General features: G+C 50.5%; 1 protein-coding gene across 1 annotated transcript; it reads right to left on the bottom strand.

Annotated features, from left to right (window-relative positions):
• Positions 1 to 46: 46 nt before the first annotated feature.
• Positions 47 to 21,165, bottom strand: PTPRA (protein tyrosine phosphatase receptor type A). The gene is made up of 21 exons (XM_033513900.1): positions 21,068 to 21,165; positions 20,294 to 20,659; positions 18,314 to 18,331; positions 14,462 to 14,546; positions 13,159 to 13,232; positions 13,004 to 13,041; positions 10,925 to 11,039; positions 10,374 to 10,450; positions 9,468 to 9,504; positions 8,269 to 8,366; positions 8,002 to 8,121; positions 6,955 to 7,121; positions 6,056 to 6,191; positions 5,105 to 5,254; positions 4,916 to 5,009; positions 3,817 to 3,893; positions 2,399 to 2,533; positions 2,035 to 2,160; positions 1,555 to 1,706; positions 1,198 to 1,333; positions 47 to 538 (listed from the first exon to the last, which is right to left on the bottom strand). The coding sequence occupies exons 1-21, from the start codon at positions 21,138 to 21,140 to the stop codon at positions 464 to 466; spliced, it is 2,349 nt and encodes a 782-aa protein (XP_033369791.1). The 5' UTR covers positions 21,141 to 21,165; the 3' UTR covers positions 47 to 463.
• Between the last annotated feature and the right edge of the window lie 1,884 nt (positions 21,166 to 23,049).

The following is a 23,049-nucleotide window of genomic DNA, read 5'->3' as shown; positions in this document are numbered from 1 at the left end:
TTTTTTTTTTGTTTTTTCAGATGAGATCCAAGATATCTTTCTTTCCTTTTTTTTTTTTTTTTTTTAAAAAGGCTTTACTCCCTCAAGAAAAAAAAAAAGAAAAAAAGATTTACAAACAAAATAACAGCCTGTATCAACTCTCCAGAAGAGAGATGGTATGACAATATTAATCCAAACATCACGCTATTTAATTCCCCAATAAAACATTGGAAAAAAAGGAGCCAACAGTATCTGCACTAACACTTTTGCTACATATAAAATCTCCAGCTAATATGAAGCTTATGGTACCAACCTCTAAAACAGTTAAGATATATACACATAGTTTTGTTTTTTGTTTTTTTTTTTGTTTGGGGGGGTATATTAACAAACAGAATATTACAAAATATTAAAGAAGGCAACTCTTCTGTCATTTGTTTTGAGGGGGTTTGGGTGGGTGGCTGTGGATTTTTGTTCCTGTTTTTCTTCACTTGAAGTTGGCGTAGTCTGAGAAGGCGTCGATGTATTCCTGCACCACCTTGTAGCAGAATTCGTACTGTTCCTGTGGGATTTGGGGGAGAACAGTGTTAAATCAGGAAAATCCACACCTGAGATGGCACCTGATGCTTGGTCAGGTGTCCAGAGCAGGTCCCACCTCCTTGTGACCCCCCAAACCTTTGCTGGGGCGCTCAAGGTGAAAGAAACTCTGCTTTCTCCTTCCCTCTCTGAGGTTCTGCTTGGATCCCAAAAGACTTTTCTTTGAAAACCCTGAGCAAACCCCTCTTGCAAGACCTCACCCAACCCTAAAAAATGTGCAGGGTTCCACAGCCACTCCAGGACACTTTTCCAGGTGTTTCAGCCTATTCAAGGGGCTGTGGCTGAGGATGTCTCCAAGGAGGTTCCTACAACTTCTGTCGGTGCTTGGAAGGCATTTGATGCCTTAACAAGAGGAAGGGGATCAAATCAAATTAGAATCACAGATCCTAGAATGGTTTGGGTAGGAAGGAACCTCCAGGATGAGCTTTCTCCAGCCTTCACTATCCCAGACTGCTCCAAACCCTGTCCAGCCTGGCCCTGGACACTTCCAGGGATGATGAACCCACATCTTCCCTCACTCCCTCTGTCATGGAGAGCGAAAACCTTGAATCAAAGAGGTTTTTGCTCAACACTGAGCCCCCAGCCCGTCCTTGCTGAGGTTCTGGTGGGGCAGGAGGCACCTACCAGTGTCTGCACCATGTGTGGCCTCTGTAGTCTTAAACTCTTGACTGTCTGAAAGACGTCGAGGATGGCCTCTGCCTTCACCCTCTCCAGGACAGTGCTCAGCGCACAGAAGGTGCCCGTTCTTCCTGCTCCAGCACTGGGAAAGAGAAACCAGGGGGTGAGGGAAAGCCCCTGGCCTGCCCCTGTTTGCCCAGGGGATGATCCACATGGGAAGCGCTGGAGAACTGGAGCAGCCAGTCCTGCCCCAGCCTCTCCCAGTTTATCCGGGACATGCTTTGGGATTCTGACCATCTCCCAAGCTCCTGGTGGGGCAGATCCCCTGGGAGGGGTGGCCCAGCCGCTCCAGGCAGGCTTTACCTGCAGTGCACAGTGATGGGGTGGTTGCCAGACTGCTGCTGCTGTTTCTGCACCGCTGCGATGATGTTGATCATCCCCTTCCCGTCCCCGGGGATCCCAACCTCTGGCCAGCCGTGGAAGTGGAACTGCCGGATCTGCCGGCTCTTGTTTTCCTGTGGGGAGGGCACAGCTCGAGCTCAGGCAGCTGGTGAGGGATCTGGAGCGAGGAACCCACGGGCTCAGGGCTTTGGGATAACGATCCCTGCAGGAGGAGTGGCGTTCCCAGGGCATGGAGCAGGGAAAGTGTGGGGAATGGGGAGCAGGAGGGAGGCCTGGTGGTGAGGGCAGCAGAACAGAGGGGATGGCTGAGGAGGGAGCAGCAGGACAGCGGCTCTCAGAGGGAGGGACACAGGGATAAAATCCCTTTGGGACAACGGGGAGCTGAGGGAACACCAGCAAGTGAAAGCCAGGAGCAGCCAGAGGGAGCAGCCAGGCTCTTACCCTGGTGTTGGTCACCAGCAGGTCCCGCACTGTGTAGCTCTCACACTCCTCCTCTTTCTTCAGCTCCACCGTGATGTCCCCGTAGGACACGGAGCCGTCGGACGGCCAGTACTGGGCACACTTCTCCTGAGGAAGCACCACAGGAGCACACAGCGTGAGGAACCCGTATTTATCCCCAGGGTTTGGACACAAGAATCTTGTGGCAGCTGCCCAGCACCAGGTGGGATCCCACAGGCTTCACAAACTCCCAGAATCACAGACTGGTTTGGGTTGGAAGGGACCTTAAGGGTCATCCCATTCCAAACTCCTGCCATTCATTTCTTTATTTCCCTGGTGTTTAACGCAGCTGATCCTGGGAGCTTACCTGGCCTCTCTCCTCCAGCTCTGTTAGCATCACTATGGAGCAGGATTTCCACTCCCAGATCATCCTCCAGAAGTCCTCTATCGTGTGCTGCAGCGGCCCTTGGCTGGCGATGTAGGAATCCTTCTGGCGATAACCCTGCAATTTGGGAACAGGGTGAGTGGACCTGCAGGAGGAATCTCTTGGACATGGCTGGCCTGCCAAGCTCAGTTCAGTTTTGGGAGGATCATATTCCCCACACACACCTGGCTCTACCCATTTGGGTTTCCAGCACACCTAAACAACATTGCAAGCTCTGAGTGCTGCAGCAGAGCTTTGCTTTAGCTCCAAGTACTCCAGGTACGATTTTAATTGGGGATTTTTGGCAGAAGCAAGCAAAACTAAAGGGATCTAGATGATCTTTAAGGTCCCTTCCAAACACAGACCATTTTATGATCCATGAAAACCAGCAGGAAGGCTGGATCTGCCTCTGGCTCTTCCACAGCCACGAAGAGTTTGTGTTTCCAGACCCCTCTGACTCCCCTGTGCCCTCCCTGCAGACTGTGACTGCAGATGCTTCGTCATTTGGAGTTTGTCATTTAAGCAAAGTTCAGCAGAGGCAGGAAATTGAATCCTCAGCCCAAATTGCTTACGTGCCATGGAAGCTTTCTGGTCTGGATGCACAACAAGGCAGCTGCTCCTGCAGCCACAGCAGGGACCCAGCAAAGGAGATTTCAGGGAGCAATTAATTAGGGATGTTAGAACTGGGAATAAACTGGATTTAGTGGGCAAACCCAGTGATTGCCTTTTTGGGGAAAAAAAGCTCCGTGTCATTAGGAGATGAAAGCAGAAATTGGGAAAAGATCAGGGTCTGTCACTTGGCCAGCAGTGGCATGGAGATCAATACCCAGCCGAGATGTCTCCCTGGAGTCAACAGGATTGCTCAGGAGAGAAGGATGTGCAATCACTCATCTCCTCCTCGGCGTGAGGACAGCATTTAACCTCCCTGCCTCGCCTCCTGCTGCCACCAGACAGGTGAAATGGGATTGACCTGGCTCCTCTCCAAGGTTTTGGGATCGTGTATTGCTCCCCAATCTAATCTGGTGGATGTTTTCTGACCAGATGGGCACTGCTGTGCTATTTCCATGGATACATGGATCTGTTCTCCACAGCCATCAGCAGAGCCCAGAGGGGCAGAAGTGAGCCCAGGATTTGGAAGCTCTTCTCAGGCTCCAGCTCTCCTCTCCCACAAGGAGCTGGATATACCCCAGGGGTTTCTTGGAGAAAGAAACCAGCACCATCCAGTGGCACAAAGCAAAGGCACCTCAAGGGAGCTGTACAAAACCCACAAAAGGAGTGTTTGGGGCAAATTCTTCCCAAAGGAAGCAGCATGAGGTGGTTTCCATTGAGAGAAGATGGAAAAAAGATCAGAGAAGACTCACATCAATGAAGGAAGCGTTTACATAGTCTGTGTTCTCTTCCCCTCTCTTCACTGGAATGATTACTCGGTTGAACTCATCTGGAACAGAAGAAAATGATCTGAGATTTGGGATAACCTGCATGGCCTTTAGCTGGGGAGTCACCAAGCCCTAAGTGGGAGACAGAGATAAAGGAAATGGAGCACAGTGCACCTGGCTGGGACAAGGACAGTCAGCTCCACCCTCTGCCACGCCCTGCTCTGGGGCAGAAGAAGGGGATGCTGAGCTCTCTAAGAAAATGAGCTGCTCAGCACTGGGACTCCCTTCCCTTCGAGGCAGAAAGTCTTGGCAGCAGAAACCAGCAGAGAGGGTCACACAGGCCTGGCTGCCCATCTGTGTCCACACAAAGTCTGAGTGTTTCCAAGGAAGGAGACTCCACAACACCCCTGGACAAGCTGTGTCAGCAGCTGGTGACCCCCCCAGCAGAACGTGTTCCCTGGTGTTCACAGGGACCCTCCTGTGGGCAGTGTGTGCCCACGGCCCCTTGTCCTGTCCCTGGCCACCACTGGCAGAGCCTGGCTCTGTCCCTCTGCAGCCTCCCTGCAGGTGTTGATGGACAGGGATGAATGAGAGCCCCGCAGCCTTCTCTTCTCCAGGCTGAGCAGCCCCAGCTGTCCCAGCCTTTCCTGAGAGCAGAGATGCTCCAGTGGCCTCACTGGGCTCTCCCCAGTCTGTCCCTGTCCCTCTTGTCCTGGGGAGGCAGAGCTGGGCCCAGTGCTGCAGGTGTGGCCTCACCAGTGCTGAGCACAGGGGCAGGATCCCCCCTGGACCTGCTGGAAGTGTTTTGTCTCACCCAGCCCAGGCCACCACTGTCCCTTTTGTCACAAGGGCACTTTGCTGGCTCAGGTTTAGGCTGGAGTCTGTCAGGACCCCCAGGTCCTTTCCTGCCAAGCTGCTTTTCCACCTGGCTGGGTGACCCTGGCACAGACTGGTGCCTGGGCTCCCCAGGGGCAGGACTTTGCCCTTTTCCATGCTGAACATCACAAGGTTCCTGTTTGTCCCATTTCTCCAGCCCAATTCCTGTCCCCACACCCACTGGACACTCAGCCAAACAAAGCCTTACATGGAATTATCTGAAGCACCCTGTTCTTCTTCATGTTGGCTGGCAAATTGCCCGTTCTCATCTTGTCATTCTGGATTTTGATTGAAGTGAGCTTCTGCAGGGCAAGGAGCAAAACAGGGGAGTTTCAGAGGCACCCAGTGCCAGGTGATGCCTGCACCATCCCAGCAGATCCACCAGGACAATGCTCACCTTGAACTCCTCTTCCAGCCCGTTGCTGCTGGTCCCTGGCACTTTGTTGTAGATCTTCTGGAGGTGGATCTCTAAGGAGGTCACCTCCAGCTCTGTGTCACCGTAGAGATAGTGCTCCAGAAGTGCTTGGTATATGAACACATACTGCATCTGGAGGGTTGCAGGGAGAAGCCATGAAAGGAAGGCTGAATCTCCCTGAAATCTTCCTTTTTAAACTCATCCCACTGCTCAGAACTGCGCCTCCCCTCTATCCATACAAGTTACTTTGCTTTTCTCCCCCTGCTCCTTTTTTTCTGCTGTGTTCCATGCCCAGTGAGCACATGCTGGGTGCAAACCCACCACCCCCCTGCCCACCCTCTGAGACCCCAGAAAAGTGAGTGACAACTTTCCTGACACTGAATGGGAACTGGGGACTTATTTACCACACCAAACAAAGCAGATGTGACACAAAACGTTCTCCAAGCCTAGAGAAAAGGAGCCTCAGGAGAGACCTTCTGGCTCCACAAGATTCCCTGACAGGAGGGGGCAGCCAGGGGACAACAAGGGACAGGATGAGAGGGAACAGCCTCAGGCTGTGCCAGGGGAGAGTGAGATGGGATATTGGATAAATTTCTTCATGGAAAGAGTGTCCAGGCCTGGCACAGCTGCCCAGGGCAGTGGTGGAATCCCCATCCCTGGAGGGATTTAAAAGCCATGTGGACGTGGCACTTGGGGACAGGGGTCAGTGGTGGCCTTGGCAGTGCTGGGGGAATGCCTGGACTTCATCTTGAGGATCTTTTCCAACCTAAACAATTTCATGATTCTACAAAGGGGATTAAAAAGAGGAGGACCCCGTGAAGGGCTCACTTGGTGCAGCATCACCCAAAATGAGGGCTGACACTCAACCCTCACACAGGCTTTGAGTGGGTGAAGGAAATCCACACCCAGAGGGCAGGGCAGCACCACACTTACATCTGTCTGTACCATCTGGCAGCGCTGAGCCCGGATCCGGCTCACAAAGCCGTAAACATCCACCTTCCTCTCCGTGTGCATCATGTCCAGCATGGCATCGATGACGATGAAAGTGCCCGTGCGTCCCACCCCGGCGCTGCAAGAGAAGGGATGGGAGGGATACTGGGCAGGAATTGTTCCCTGTGAGGGTGTCAGGCCCTGGCACAGGGTGCCCAGAGAAGCTGTGGCTGCCCCTGGATCCCTGGAAGTGTCCAAGGCCAGGCTGGATGAGGCTTGGAGCAGCCTGGGACAGTGGAAGTGTCGCTGCCCATGGCAGGGGGTGGATTAGATTGTCTTCAGACATTAAATAAAGACAAAGCTGTTGGAATCAGCTGCTTCCCAAGGAGGCAAGAAAAATGAACTTGGGATCTCTGTCTTTAACCATGGGGCTTCTCCTTACTGCAATGTGGAAGCCCCTGTGGCTCCCCCAGGGTGGCTGCTGTGACTGAAACCACTCCAGGTGAGGCAAATCCCCATGGCCCTTGCTCCAGGCAATCTGTCAGCTCAGTACTGCCTTCTCCCAAAGGAAAATGTTATCTTCTCATGCCAGGGCAGTGCAGAGCCAAGGGAGATGCCACCAACGCTGAGCTTGACCCATTCAGCACCCAGACAACCCAAATGACCCCTCCAGAAGAACTGTGACAGCCTAACATCACTGATTCCGAGAACTTCCTTCAATTCATGCATTTTTTTTGCATGTCCCCATGAGGAAAATCCCTGTTTAACACAGGAAAGTTAAATGAAGATAATGAAAAACTCCTGACTGACAAGAAAAAAAATAAAAATAAATTTCCCTTTAAATAGGAGACGCTTTCCAGGTGGCCCAGGATGGGCAGAGGTTGGCTGTGAGCAGGTCTCACCTGCAGTGCACCACTATGGCTCCTGCATACTGGGGATTGCAGGTCTTCACCTTCTTCAGGAATTTCAGCATCCCAATGGGGGTGAAGGGCACCCCGAAGTCAGGCCAGCTGGTGAAGTGGAACTGGGTCACCAGGCGCTGGGGCTTCTTGTTTGTGACATCTCCCACCTGGAGGGGAAGGGTGGACTCAGCTTAATGAGAAATACTCAGGTTTCCCTTCTTCCCCCAGAATTCAGAGGGAGAGGGAGCTGCAGAGCTGAGATGGGGCTGGATGGCTCAAGAAGCACCATCCACAGCTGAAAGGGAATGAACTCGGGCTCTGGGATAAATCAGTCTCTAAAAACATGACATTTTAACCACCCAGCACCACATCCCACATCCAGGAGGTGTGAGATGCCAGCCTGTCCCTGCCTGTGGATCCAGCCAGGCAGCAGCTGCCCTATTTTATCCTCAACAAACTCAAACAGAAGCTGTTGCTCCATCCTTTCCCACTCCTCTGCCCAGATCACCCTTGGATTAAAGGCAGGGGAGGAAAACACACATGCCCAGGCCATCGAGGTGAAGGATGAGGCTCAGGATAATCACCCCCAGGGTCCAGACAGGTTTGCAGGCACCAACTCATCCCTGCCTGCCTCTGAGAGCAGCAGGGAAACAAAGAGAGTGACTAAAACACCCGGAGTCTCCTTGGAGGACAAGGCAAAGTGGTGACAGATGGGAAAGCAATCAAACCCAACACATACAGCGCTGGATTTTGTCTCAGCTGAGGGGATAAATTTGATTATTTTCAGGCATTAAGTGTCTGGGGGGTGAGAGCAGGAATCAACAGTGGTAACAGCAAGTGCTGCAGGATGGATTTTCAGCCCTGGCATCCCTGCTCTCAGCACAGCCATGCTGGTACCACTGGGAACCGGCCCCTGGGAGGAATAAATTCTTAAAAACTCTGGTTAAAAACGTGTGCTGGGGGTCATTTCATCCCAACTCTGCCCTCACAGAGCCTTGGGGATGCCCAGTGTGAGAGGGAAGGGATGGGAGAGGTGATCCCTGGCACCTGCTGGATGCAGAACTTGCGCACGGTGTAATCCACCAGGACGGTCACGTCCTCCACGGACACTCGGATGTTCCCGTAGGTCCAGCAGCCCTGATCTGGCCAGTACTGAGCACATTTACACTGTGGGGGGAGAAAACAGGTGCAGGTGAGCTCTGGAAGCCCTCACAAGGCTGGGAATGGCCCCAGGACAAGCCCATAGGCACAGGATGCACCAGATTTGGCCCAATTTGGGTCAAATCCCAGCCTGTGAAACTTTCTGGCACCTACTTCTTTCCTCTCCTTCAGGTTGGTCACCATGACAATTGTCGCTGTGTTTTGCTCCCAAATCATCCTCCAAAAATCGTTCACTGTTTCTTCCTTTGGTCCTGAGGGCAAGGTAAAACAAAAAGTCCTCTTTGGGATCAACCCCTCACAATTTGGGGCCAAAACCCAGCGTGTGAGGTCACACATCACCAATGATCCAACACATTTCTTGCCAGGAGGTCACAGGAGGTGCTGTGGTGTCCAAGGAATAATCCTATCCCACAGTGGCTGGGATTTCTGGATTTGTTTTATGGTCAGGAATTCCATATTTAGCTCAAGAAGGGGAAACCAGACAGAGCATGGACTTGCCCAAGGTCACCCAGGGAAATCGTGGCTGTCCCACAGTCAGCCCAAGTCCTGCCCTGGGATTTTGGGTTTTAGCCACGAGATCCCATTTCAGTGTGGAGCAGGAACAGTTCCCTGCTGCCTGCCAGACACGAAGCTAACTCAGCTTACACTCCCTTGCCAAGCCTGAGGCTCAGGGTGAGCCAAGAGAACAGCAGAGCCAGAGCTTAACCTGAGCCTGGAAGTGCTGACGGACCTGATCCAGCCCCTTCTCCAGCCAGAGCCAGGGAAACTGGCCAGGAATGCCCTGACCCACTGGCAAGTCAAGAGAGGAAACACAAAACACTCCCATGGGCAGGTAACATCCTGCTGCTGACATGATCCCCACTCTGTGAGCAGGAATTTTGGTTTTAGGGATGTTTGGACTTCTCAAGATTACAAGGATGTTTCTCTCTATCCCATCTCTGGCAGTGTTCAAGGGAGCTTGGAGCAAGCTGGGATAGTGGGTGGTGTCCCTGCCCACACCAGGGGGGTGGAATGAGATGAGCTCTGAGGTCCTTTCCAGCCCAAAGCATTCCACAGTTCTGTGATTTGGGGAATTTAATGAGGCAGCTCCCTGGCAGTATTTCCAGGGGTCACAACACCCTCCAGCAATGGGTATTGCACAGGTAGGACTTCTCTCTGTCCACCAAGACATCCAGCACTTCTCCTTGACTGGGAAAATAATTTCAGGAACAAATATGGAGCTTCCAGACCTCCTTGTGACCAGGGGAGCTTTGCAAGGTGCTGTGCTGGGGGCAGAGGGGCACAGCTCCCCTGAGCAGAGGGACCCAGCCCAGCTGCCCCCAACAGAGCAATGGGAATAGTCAAGAATTTACCTTGTGCAGCAATGAACTTGTTTTTCTCTTGGTACCCCTGCAAGAAAAGAGGAAAAAGGAAGAGAAATGAATATTTCTCTAACACAAGAGTCGTGAAATGCATCTACTTCAGCAACAAACAGCTGGCATCTGCTCTGCTGCTCATTCTCCCTTGTGCAAAGAAGGGGCTGCAGCCTCTGAGGGGAGGATCAGCTCCAAAGATGGCCTGAAACAATTGAAAATCCTTGTGCAGAGTGCTGTTTTCCCACAGGAACACTCCCCATGCTCACATAATGCAGGATTGGCCCCACTTTTTGGCACAATGAAGTGGAACCTGACAGCCCTTCCACTGGGGTCAGACCCTGCATCCAGAATATCACATGAAAACCAGCATTGATCCTGGGAAGAGGGGCTGCAGAACTCACAGGGATTGATTTTGTGTACTTTATTTACTGGGGGAGGAAAGGAAAAAAGCTGTTTTGAGTCTTGCTTTGCATCATGTGCCTGCATCTCTCTCATGACCCTGCCAGCTGATCGGAGCCACACGCGACAACCACAAGGACCCATCTCCTCCCAGGGACAGAGCAGGGCAGTGTTGCTTCCATTTTAGCTGGATTCCTTGATTTCTTCCTCATCCCCTTCCCACATCCAGCCCTGCAAGCTGGGAAGCACTGGTGACCAACTGGCCACACTCTTCAAGGATTTAAAAGTGTGTGGCACTTGGGGACGTGGTTTAGTGCTGCTCTGGCAGTGCTGGGGGAATGTTTGGACTTGTGGGTCTTAGAGGGCTTTTGCAACCTCAAAGATTCTATGATTCCTCAGATGTTTGCAGATCAGAAATGCCCAGCTCCAGCAGGAGTGGTTCCCCAGCCCTTCCCAAAGCTGGCTTTGCTCCTGGGGATTTCCCCCTCACATCACAAAACTCACATTAATGAAGGAGGCGTTGATGTAGTCGGAGTCAGGGACCCCTTCCACGGGAGTCAGGTGAACCCTGGAATGATCATCTGGAGGGAAATTAAAACTCTGCATTAAAGACAACCCCTCCACTCTGCTGGTACCTGGTGTTGTGAAAATCCAGGTATTGCAGTGGAGCCCACGCTCCTGCCCCCACTGCAAAAACACCTTTATGCCCCCAAATTCCTCTTGCTTAAACCCACAGAGGTCCTAGATCTTGTCCAAAGTAGATTTCCTTCTGCAGAAGGCATATCTGAGGACACCCCAAGCCAGCCCAATGCCACCAGGCAAGAGTTGTTCCTTCTGGAATTTTCCATTTGTTTCACTCTCCACAACCTCCTGGCTGATGAGGGCTCCATGGATCCTCTCCTCACAGGTATCTAAAGCTAAAGCAGACACAGCCACCCACCTGGGAGGTGAAATGCCCTCAACCATGCCCTTCCCCATCCCAAAACCAGGAATGGGGAGTCCTGGCAGGAGTCCCCGAGTGTTTCCCCCTCCATCCAACCAGCTCAGACACGCACAGGGCAAAATGTTCACATATCTGTTCTTCTCCTTGTTCTCCTCCTTGGAAGCAGCTTCACACGTGGCCTGTATGGGACACGCTGGGAGAGCCTGAAATGGCAGGAAAAAAAGGGTTTTCTGTCATGTTTTCATGGCAGAGCAGGAACAATGTGCTGGTAAATGCCACATCAGAGCATCCTGCCCCTCCGGACACATCCCCACCACCCACACCCCTCACCTCCACCCCAGCCAGCTCCAGGTGACCATTTAAATAGCTGGGCTGGAGCAGAGAGAGCCAATCCCTTTGGAAAGATGTCTGGAATCTCCTGATCCGTGGACACGAGGTGGCAGCAAAGCCTCCAGCTCCGAACCCACCCGCAGCACCAACCAGCTCATTCCCGATTCCTGTCCACGGAGGCTCCTGTGAGATTCCCTCATTAGCAGTGCTGCTAATTATGACCTGATTAAGCCCCCACCGCCCCAGCTCACCCAGTGATGGCAGGAGCAGCACCAGGGGACCTTTGGTGGGGGGACACTGGGGTGACAGGGGACAGTGTTCCCAGCTGAGCAACAGGAGGTGTTCCCCAGCTATTCCACATCCTCTTTGAACAGCAGAGAATGTTCTGGAGCTATCCACCATCCCTTCCCCCAGCTGACAGGATGGCAGGAAGTGTCCAGGGCACTCAGGTATTTATAACCCTAAAAATCCCCCTCCCTGGGCACTCATTGCACCTATTTGGTTTCATCACAGCACGGCCAGGGAAGGGATCAAGTTTTGGAGCAGCTGGACAAATCTGAGCAGCTTTTTTTTTATCTTCTCCTCGTTCTCATGGTGCCACATCATGGCTTGGACCTGGGCTGGCAGCACAGGTCAGATGAGGAGCTGCTGCAGGAGCTGAGGGAGCCCAGCCTGGAGAAAAGGAGGCTCAGGGGGCCCTTCTGGCTCTGCACAACTCCCTGCCAGGAGGGGACAGCCGGGGGGGTCGGGCTCTGCTCCCAGGGAACAGGGACAGGAGGAGAGGGAACAGCTCAGGCTGGGCCAGGGGAGGTATAAATTGGATATTTGGGAAAATTTCTTCACAGAAAGGGTGTCCAGCCCTGGCACAGCTGCCCAGGGCAGTGCTGCAGTCCCCATCCCTGGAGGGATTTAAAAGCTGTGCAGATGTGATATTTGGGGACATGGGGCAGCGGTGGCACTGGCAATGCAGGGAGAATGGTTGGACTGGATGATCTCAGAGAGCTTTTCCAACCCCAAAAAATCAGTGATCCTATGATGATTAACACTCTGGGACCTAAACCCTCACAGAGGCAGCACAGGGCCCTGAGGACCAACACTGGGGTCAGAGACCACCTCACTTTGAATTCCAACTTCTCCCTCTCTGACAGGGAGATCTGGCACCACCACTGTGCCACAATTCCCAGGAGGGCACAGCAAAGGCAGCTGCTGCTTGTGCTGCTCAGCAAAGCCCAGCCAGGCCCTGTGAGGGTTACACCAGCTCAGCTGAGGCCTTGTGAAGTTCACACCTCCATTTACAGCGATGTAAGACAGGCAGGGAAGGTTTCAGCAGCCAACATAAAATAAAAAAAGGTGCTGAATTCCATTTAGTGCTTCTCAGAAGGTGTTTGGTTTGTGTGGAAGGAGTGCTGGAAAAGCATCTGAACCGAGTTTAAGAGGTCTCCTCAGATCTTAATCAGTGCCTACACATGGAGGGAGATGCCCAACTTCAGACCCTCAATGTCGGCTCTGGCTCACAGCTCAGGGGCAGGAGAATTTAGACAAGGCTTTAAAATTGCATCTGTGCATGTTTAGGAGGTAGAAAAATGTTTTTATAATGAAAGTAAGTGTATTCCCTGTTTTCCCCTGGAAATGTTAGTTTGGTGTCCACAGTTAGAGTGAAGATCTGAGCTTTAATCAGAGACCATCCTAATCTGAAACAGCAGAAGAATGTTTAATTACTCCCCAAAGATGTGTTTTTTCAAAAAAAGGTTCTCATTTGAGTCAAAAGAAACATTGTGAAAACTCAAGAGGAATGTGAGTAGCGATTTTGGAAGTGATCACCCATTTTAATATCAACCACTTGAGGGCAAACATTTAGTCAGTGGAATGAAAGCTGGGAAATCTTCATTCTACAAAAGTCTGCCAAAACCAGGGAAAACATGGAACAAAGGAGATCAGGAAACAACAACAAAAGCAGAAATTAAAAGATATTTGCCTACAGAAATAGGAGGTAGGGGAGGCCCTGTGTGGACTCACCTGTGTCGTCCGTCCGGCCGTTGGACAGCCGGAAGGAGTTGGAGTGGCTCCCTGCCTGCTTGTATTTCTTGAACCTGCCAAAGAGAATTGGGATGGAAAAGTCAGTAAATACCCACCAGAAAAGCTCAGGTCCCCTCCCAAATGAGACAAGCCACGCTTTCTAATGGCTTCATGAATTAGCTGGGTCCAGGAGGCTGCAGGAGCTCTGAAATCCTGCCTGTGAGCACATCTGGAACAGCTGCAGGAGCCCAGAGCCAGCTGGAAACCAGAAGCTTTGAGGGTGCTCTTCACAGAGGACACCCCAAGGAGTCCCTCCCTGCTCCCTGGGCTGATCCAGCACAGCACATAAAGCCCAGGTTGATCTGTCCTGCAGAAAATCCCTGCTCCATGTGCTTTTAACCTGGAGTTGTGCTCCCTTTGCCTGAAATTCGGAGTTTTGCTGAATCACTGGGCAGTGAACACAAACCCTTCTTTTCAGGGCTGGAAGCCAGGTGGGAAGGACTCAAACTCTGCTGCTGCTGAACTCCTGAGGCAAAACTCTCCTCAGGTTCACTGCTGTGAGGGCAGGCCTGGAGCCAGGAGACAGAGGGAAGTTTTCCACTGGTAAGGAAATTTTGTTAAGACTTACGTAATCACCAAACTGGTGAGTAAATTAAAATGTTTACTGCAGGTGAATAAAGACCCTCTTAGTTATGCTTTTGGGAGCTGGAAATGGTTCATTTTGAGCAGGGCAGATGTTTGGATTCTAAAAAATGGACCTAGGAAGACTTTATTATGCTGTAATTTCAATTACACCATCACCTATCACTCCTGACAAGCTCCTGCCATTCACAGTGAAAGGTGCAGAGGGACCATGGAAGGTTTGGGTACCCAAAACAGAGTCTGGATGTTGGATCCTGCTTGCTATCAAGATGGGAATCAAGGAATAACACAGTGAAAGGACTCTGTGGCTGTGTGCAGCCCCCCTGGATTACTCAGCCCATCATTTCCAGCCTCACAAGGAAACCTCACCTGCTTTTCCCCACACTGACACGGCTTCAGTTCAATCTACCCTGCTAAATGTGACATTTTGAGAGGCAGAACAGGAATTCCCCACACCAGGAGCAGCTTTGCAGAGAAAGAAATAAGCATCATTCACCAGATAACCCCAAACATCATTTTCATTCATTGCCCTTACAGGTTTCTTTTCAAAGCACCAGCTGTGTCAGCCTTTAGCTTGGGAGACAGCACAAAAGGCTCATTCCTGTTCATTCAGGAATTGTTTCTGTCAAACAAGGGAACCCAGCATTAAAGCAGCTCTTACCTCAACATGTACAGAACAATAATAATAAATACTATGACTAGGAGGGAGGACAGGGCCACCATCACAGCAATAATGGGAGTCTCATCTGCAAGAGGAAGAGAAAGGTGTGGTTATGGACATTGGAAAACATCCAGAGCCATCATTTAACAGGGACAGAGTTCTACAATTTCTGCTTGAAGAACAATTCTGATGATGATATTAGTAATAAAAACATAATAAATAATAAATAGTATTAAGTGATGTTGCATTGTTTTTTCAGTCTGAGAGTGAAGGAAGAAAAGGATGAGTGAGCCTCAGACACTCCCAGGTCAGATTAAACCCTGAAACCACCACTCAGAGCAGCTCAATCTCCTCCAGGAGTTGGTCACCGTGAAATTGTGACCTTGCAGATGAAAACAGTGATGGAGGAAGTTGGGACTGGGATATTTTTGGGGTTTCCTCTGCACACTTGAATGTGCACAGGGTGGCCCAGCAGCCACCAGCAGAAATTTCCTCTGACAGCTGATGATCTCAATAATTTTCTACCTGAGACTTAAGGGTCCAGAGAAGTTCCTAACAGGCCCATGAGTTTGGGATAATACAAGAACTTTATATTAAACAGGTGAAAAATCTTGGCCTCTCCAAGATCCCACAGGTACATTTTTGACACCACCACCATCCTGCTTGCAGTTCTTTGCCAAACAGGACAAGAGGGCAAAGCTTCCTGCTGCACCTGGGACCTGAACACCTCCAGGGTGAGACTTGGTGTGGACCAGGCTGCCCAGAGAAGCTGTGGTTGCCCCTGGAAGTGTCCAAGGCCAGGCTGGATGGGGCTTGGAGTGACCTGGGATAGTGGAAGGTGTCCCTGGCCATGGCACAGTGTGGAACTGGCTGAGTTCTAAGATCCTTTCCAACCCAACCATTCCGTGATTCTAAAATTACAGAATAATTTGGGTTGGAAGTGACCTCCAAACACCATCTAGTCCCAACCCCTACCCTTTCCTCCCTGGAAATACAGAGTTTAGAGAGCAGGAGAGGTCAGACACCACCAGGCCACCGAGTGTGACCCAGTTTGGCTCCTCAAGGGCAGGAACCTCACAATTCTCTTGCAAAAACACTTAGATTAGTTTGAAACATTCCCATCCTCCACAACCCACAACAAACTTTTCATTTCTCTTTTAAATAAGCCATTTCTCTCTTGTGCTGGAGGTCAGTGAATCGGTGGTTGGTGCTGGCAAATCACCCAGATGGGTTGGAAGCCAAGCAGCTCCAACCAGGGAGGAGAATGGCCCTGAAGGGCATTTTTTCAGATAAATGTGGATGCCAGCCATGCCAGCTGGGGTTATTTCCATTTTTCAGCAGCTCCCTCCATCTGAGGGGGTCACCACATCGTGTCTACACAGCCCCAGGAGGCTGCAGGGCACGACCCCTCTCCCCACCTTCTGTGCATCCATCTCCCTGCAGATTCCTGCTCCATGTGTCTCAGCAATTTCAGCCAGCAGATTTCCTTAGGTGGGGTTTATTTTGTGCATCTCTGAGCTCCCCAAGGGCACTCTGATTATATTTCTGTGTTTGTCCCTCTGTGGTGTGAGGTCTGGGAATGTTTTTTTCTATTGAAACAGATGATTTTTGTGTCATGATTTCAAGGCAATGACCCAGTGTGGCAAATAAAACAATTAAATGATGCTGGTTTTGCATGTCTTTGTCCTTCTCATCTACTGCCTAAACGTGGCAGCACCTCCCACAGCCCTAAAGGAATTTATTGGGAATTCTGCCTCCTGCACACCTCAGCAGGTGATGAGCCTTGGCATTCCCCATCTTGCCACTTCCCAAAAGCAAGAACAGGTTGGTCTTGGCTCAACCACAGCCAGCCCTGGCCCCTCAGTGACACTTCTGAGCCACCATCTCCATCCTGGCTGCAGGACAGGAGGGAGAGCTGCCTTGCCAAAACCTGTGGTGTTAAATCACCCTTGGACCATTTCTTCCTGCCTTGGCTGGAGTTAAGCTCAGCCTAACCAGTGCTGGGCTGGAGCTGCAGGGCACTGGTGGCTGGTGATTTGTGAGTGAGGTGTGATTTGTGGGCAGGGCTGGCTCTGGCAGCAGGGTGCACAGAGTTTGGAGGTTTTGGGGTTTTTTTTCCTGTTCTTTCCACACATCTGGAGGGACGAGGAGTTGGAGCTTTCTAACCCAGCAAAGCCCAGGCAGGAAATGAGCTGGAGGGTCCCCAGATCCCTCCCCACCCTGCCAGCCCTGCTGAGCTGTGCCAACCCCCCACAGCTCCTGTCCTGCTCCAGCCTGAGGGTTTCATGCTGGAAATCCACCTGGAAAAGGGACAAATTGGATTCTAAAAGATGGACCTAGGAAGACTTTATTATGCTGTAATTTCAATTACACCATCACCTAACACTCCTGACAAGCTCCAGCCATTCACAGTGAAAGGTGCAAAGGAGGCTTAAGATTTAAGGAGGCTTAAATCTTGTCCTGGCCCCTCTGAGGAGCCACCAAACCCTCCTCTGGTGCTTGGGATCGTGTCCCAGCTGCAGGCAGAGGTGTTCTGTAGGGTGTTCTCTGCATGTCACCCAGACCTGGGTGCAGCCATGGCAGAGGGACGGGGCTGAGCAGCCCATCCCTGCTCACAGCTGGCAACATCTGCCCACAAAACCAGTCACAGAATGGTTTGGGTTGGGAGGGACCCTAGAGATCATCCCATTCCACTCCCTGCCACCTTCCACCACCCCAGGTTGCTCCAAGCCCCATCCAAGCTGGCTTTGGACACTTCCAGGGATCCAATCTCTGGGCACCTTGTGCCAGGGCCTCCCCACCCTCACAGTCAAGATTTTATTCCCAATATCTAATCTAAACCTACTCCAAGTTTGAAGCCATTTCCTCATTCCATCACTCTATGCTCTTGTAAAAAGTCCCTTATTTAATCTGATTTCCTAACTATATTTATATTAATTAATAAAAATCTTGTTAGGAAGTCAGATTTATTCCCATTTTTTTTAATCTTTGCCCTCAGGAGCAGGAATGAATGATGGCAGAGGGAGCACAAACTCAGGCCTAAACCAGGCCAGATCTGAGGGAATTACAGCGAGCATTTCTGCAGAGGCTTAGCTACAATTTCAGATGAGTTCCCTCAGACCTGCATCCCTTTTATTGTCCCTGCAGAGCATCTTTCTGCTCCCTGGACCATCAGTGGTGAGCCAGGCACAGCGAGCAGCACAAGGCAGAGTTTGCAAAGCTGCAGCACCCATCAGAGCCAGGATGAGAACACACAGAGGCAGCTGATGCCTCCAGGTGGGAGCCAGCCCAGCTCTGCCCGCTCCTGGAGCGCTAAAGCCATGAGTAATTGCAAATATTCTGGTAGAGATGCCAGTTCTCAGAGCTGAGAGATGGAAAAATGTCCCTAAAGTGCTGTTCTCTTACAAGAAATGGATTTGTGTTACTGCTTGCCAACAGAATGAAGGAGAACAATAATTATTCCCATCATCTGCAGGATGGGTTTGGATCAAATCACATAAGTCACAGTCAATAAAGACAATTCAGCAGCAAAAAAAACCCAAAAAAACCCAAAAGGAAATTTTCTGAATGGCTTCTTAGACTTTGGTCATACAGCTCTAGGGACGTGCTGACATTCTCAGAGCAGGAACAATTCGTATCTAATAGGACATGTACAAATTGGAATGGGATTGTTTCGTTCTAAAAAGAAAAGCTCAACAGAAATTAAGACATCAGTGTGTCACCAGCTCTTGTAAAGAGCTTGAGAGGTTTCATAAAAGCACATTTGGAAGTCCTAAGGAGATCTCTCTAACAGCAGAACGCTTCTGGAAATGTTTTTAATGAGTAAAGAGCAATGAAATATAACACTCTTACCTCTTCTGTCAGAGTTACCTGCAGAAAAAGAAAACAAAAGTCTCTTAGCAACAAAGGAAAAAGACATTTTAAGTCAGGAAGGATCAAAGACCAAGACAGGAACAAATTTAGTAACTCTCATCATTTGCCTGTAAATCTTTCCTTTAAAACACTAGCTATAAAACCAGGATGTTAAAATGAATTTCTGAGTAAGGAAATAAGAACAAATCCAGAGTTTTTATCAGCAGAACAAGGAGCTGAAGCCAAGCTTTAACATCAATAAACAAAACTTACTGTTTAAATAACCCATAACCAGCAAGTCACTGGTGTAATTCATTAGCACTTAAATATCAAGAGATAACACTGGTGCATAATTTTAAGAGAGTGGCTGAGCCAAGAGTTCAATTAAGAGCAGCTGGGCTCAGGGATGGGGGCAAGGAGCATCCAAGGAAAGTCTCTACCTGCTGGGTTGGATGTCTCATCCAGAGGACACCAGAACAAACCCATGCCAGGAGAGCAGGGCCTGGATCTCCTGGGGCAATGCCCGTGGCCATGAGCTGTGTGTGAGGAGCTGCAGCACAGGGCTGAGGACAATCCTGGTGAGTTTGGACAGGGAGGAACTGCCTGTACAACGTGTGACCTTCTGCCCCAGTCCCCTTCTCGAGCACCACTTGGCTCTTCCATGACTAACACCAACATTTCCTGTTAAATCTTTTGGTAGGGGAAGCCCTAAAGCTGATTTTCCTCCTTGACAAATTACTTAGAGAGATAAATAAAGAATGAGGTTTGATCATTTGTTCTCTGGGCTGACATCAAGTGAGAAGCCACTTCTGACCTTGATGGTGCAATGGCCAGTGTGTCATGGCATAGACCAGGGGAATCACCAAAAGTGGTAACCCAAACCACGAAAAGGCAGTGGAGACACAAAAATGATAAATTCAGCCCCCCTCCCTGAGCAGCCATCATATTACAAAATCCAGATTTTAGCAGCACTTTTGCCTCCATCTCTCCTATATGCAGGCTACATTTATACCAAACTTGTCCCATGTGTGTGTCTAAGGCTTCTTCACTCTGTAAAAAAGGATTTGTGTTGGGGAGGAAGCTGGATGAGCTCAGGGGTGGCAGAACACTACAAAAGCTGGGTTGTGAACTTCCTTCAGTCACATCCCTTCCTATGCTGGTAGCAAAGACAACTTCCCTGCAGCTTCACTGTGGCTTCCACAGATTCCCAGAGGAGGAGGGCACACACATCTCACTGAGGTGCAGAGACACCCAACAGCCACCACCCCTTGGGAAATTGATTCTTAAGGAATACACACTTGACACCTCCCTGCATTAACTCCACCATTATCTTGTTTCAGGGTGTTCTAATCCACCACCAAGTCACCAATCCTGTTTTTCCACTAAATCCCAAGGTCTAGCAGGCACTGCCATCTTCCTGCTGCAAGATGGAAACACACAGCACCCAAAGTGGGCGTCAAACAGTACAATGAGCAAACCATGGCTGAAGAGCCACATCCCAGCAAGGATTTCTGGTCACCTCAGCCTCTTTTTACCTGATTTTTTTGCTCTTAACCCAGACTGAGCAGCCAAACTATGTTTTTTGGGGTCACTTTCCTGACGTGCCAAGAGGGGAATGAGATCAGGATGGCAACAGAGACAAGTCTCTTTCATCTGGACCTTTCAAAGATTGAAGTTGCCCAAGTAATGGGGAAAATTGATAATGTAAGGAGAGAATCACAGAGTAGTTTGGCTTGGAAGCAAAGATCACCTAGTGCACCTGTGGATATCTTTCACTAGATATTTCACTTGGCCCAGACCTTTGGTCAGATAAATCTCTTCTCATCTGATCCATTCAGGGAGTTCTTTCTTTCCTATCACCACAGAACTGGCCCCCAAAAGGTTTTCTGCTCCATTTTGCTCAGCAAAACAAAAGAAGAGCAAAGAAACAAACCCAGAGGCAGGGTGGCCTGGAGAAGAAGAGGTGGAGGAGGTGCCTACCATTGTGGGAAGCAGAAGAGGTCTCCTGTGTTGTCACCACCATGCTGAAATTCCTCTCGGTCGTCTCCGCCTCCGTGCTGGGGACAGCGGTGCTTGGAGCCGACGGCGTCACGCTGGGGAGCAGGGACGGGGCTGGAGGCACAGGCACGGTTGTCCCCAGGGTGGAGGAGATGTTGAGGCTGCCAGTGGTGGCGTTGGGGGAGATCCTGGCAGCTGTGGTTGGAGGAGGATTTGGCGCTGTGGTAGAAACAGTCTCTGGAGTGCTCATGTTGAGTCTGTTTGTGTTAGGTGTGGTCCCATGCTCAGGACCTGCTGCAGGAGCTGTGGTGGGGCTCCTGATGGTGGTGGACACTGTTGTGGGTGGCTCTGAGAAGGGAAAAGCATAGGGGAACCTCTGTGAGATTCTTTTCTGTGATACTGAGGGTTTAGATGCTGAAGATTCACATGACTGTAACTATAAAACACCCAACAAATCCTGACTGCAGGACAGGAAATGCTCTGCACAGCAGGTGATGCAAATGTCACAAAAATATAACTTGAACAGGTGCTACTTATGGGGAGGTACAAACATTAGAGCCCCTGGAGGTCAGGATCAATATCAGTCAGAGCTAGACCTGCGGGGACGTTTTTGAGCACCTGAAGCTCATCACCCTCTTTCCAACAGTTTATGTTACAATTGCATGGAGGGCAGAAGGAATGAGACACTGAGCACATTCACACTCACTGCTTTGATCCTAAAGATGGCATCAAAGAGAGATGAGGAGCACAGTTTACCTGTTGTAACGTTGTTAGCACCAACACTTATCAGGCCACTTCCGAGCAAAAGGAGAAAGAACCACAAATCCATGTTGACCTGGGGAGGAAAGCACAGGACACTTATTTAAACCCTCATGCAGTATCATCCCAAAATAATCCAAGGTGGGAACGTTGGTGTGCATCTTGTAAAGCTCAGAGGGAGAAGGGGAAGTGTGGTTGGAGTCCCTGCAGGCATCTGGATGGGAAGGATTTATGGGTGAGTTCATACAACCCCAGGGGGAAAGAACATGGAGAAATCCCAGTCTGGTAGAGCAGCAAAAGTGGCCATGGATGAAGCAGGGAATGGGTGAAATGTGGGAGAGCATGAAAAGAACAAGCTGAGCACTAAAACCAAATATCTGGTCTTAAAGGAAATGAAATTGTTCATACAGTGGTCTGCCAATGACTGCACTCTGACAAAACTCAAAGGTGATTTAGGCGAAGACCACGGCAAAGAGCCTTGACCCCAAATGCCCCAGAAGTGGAGGCAGGAATGAAGGAGAGGTCAGCTCCCCCTGGCTCAGTGACACCTGAAATGTTACTGGGCAGGGCCAGAACACTCAGCTCCATTCAAACCCCGCTGGATTCCCTGTGAATGTGGGCAGAACAAACAGTCCCAAATAATCCAAGAAGATCAGCAAGCTCAGGCTGCACGCCCATACTGTACGTGCTTCCCAGGAAACATCCAGCAAAATTACAGGACGATGACATCAGTAAAATCATTTCCCCCAGCCCTTTCTAATACAAGATTTTGATGGTGATTTCTTTCCTCTGGAGACCTCAGAAAGCTCTTGAGAAATGGGTATCATTATCTCCTCCCAAACACCTACAGATCCAGAGGCCCAGAGATGTGAGACGTCATCGTGCTGGCCAGGACAGAGCCCAGAGCTGCCAAGTCCAGACCAGCACGTGGCCACGGGGCCTTCCGAGGATGGGCCAACACCTCTCCTCTGCTCTGAGCCCAGAGAGGGCTCAGACACTGCTCTGCTCCGTGCCATGGGCCAGCAGCTGCTCACGACTCCTGTCCTTCAGGCTTCTGTCCTGTGTCCAGTTGCATCTCCAGGATCTCCCAGGAGAGAGCTGCGAGATCTCGCTGCCAAGTCAACCTGAGGCGCTGCCAAGAACGGGTTTTATTCCCTCCCCCTCTAATAGATCTTGTGTTGTTTGTGCTTCTTCTATTTATTTAAATCTGCTTCATCTAGCCCCATCCCAAACTCTGGGCAGAAGGACAACACTGAAGTCATCCACGTGCTGGAAACGGTATCAGCAATACAAGATCCTCCCACCCCACCCGGGAGTATTCTCCCACCAGCACCACCTACTTACATGTTTTTCCTCCCCCTCCAAAAGAAAACCTGGCAAAAATCGACCTTACTCAGTGACCAAAAGGTCAGACAAACCCTGAACCAGAAGGAAACCAAGCTCTGAAGATAAGAGCTTTCCACAGGCTCCGTCCATGGCCAGCCCTGCTGCTGCAAGCAGGGCAGGGCTTTCTCCAAGGGTCCCACTGGTGTGAGCAGACAGCATTCCAGAGGGTTTCATCACCAGTTAAAATATCTGTCTGCATGAATCTGAACTGATTCAGTCCTCCTGTCACTGGTGAGAGCAGCACTGGTCCTGCAATGCCTCCCTCAGGCTGTGCTCCAGGGTGGGATGTCGGGAAAAACCCACAACCAGTAGTTTGATGACTTTGATGACATGTTCCACTCATGGTGATTAACACACCCCACTCAGCCTGGTCAGCTGCCTGCAGAGTCTGAGATGAGCCTGGTCTACACAGGTTTGGTTTTGGGGAGAAAATCCAGTATTTATAAAGAATAAATTGTTCCCTGTCAGGGTGGGGAGGCCCTGGCACAGGGTGCCCAGAGAAGCTGTGGCTGCCCCTGGAAGTGTCCAAGGCCAGGTTGGACAGTGTTTGGAGCAACCTGGTCTGGTTGAAGGTGTCCCTCCCATGGCAGGGG

Source organism: Parus major, chromosome 4, assembly GCF_001522545.3.
Source record: "Parus major isolate Abel chromosome 4, Parus_major1.1, whole genome shotgun sequence".
Classification (NCBI taxonomy): Eukaryota; Metazoa; Chordata; class Aves; order Passeriformes; family Paridae; genus Parus; species Parus major.
This window is presented reverse-complemented; position numbering and strand designations above follow the sequence as displayed.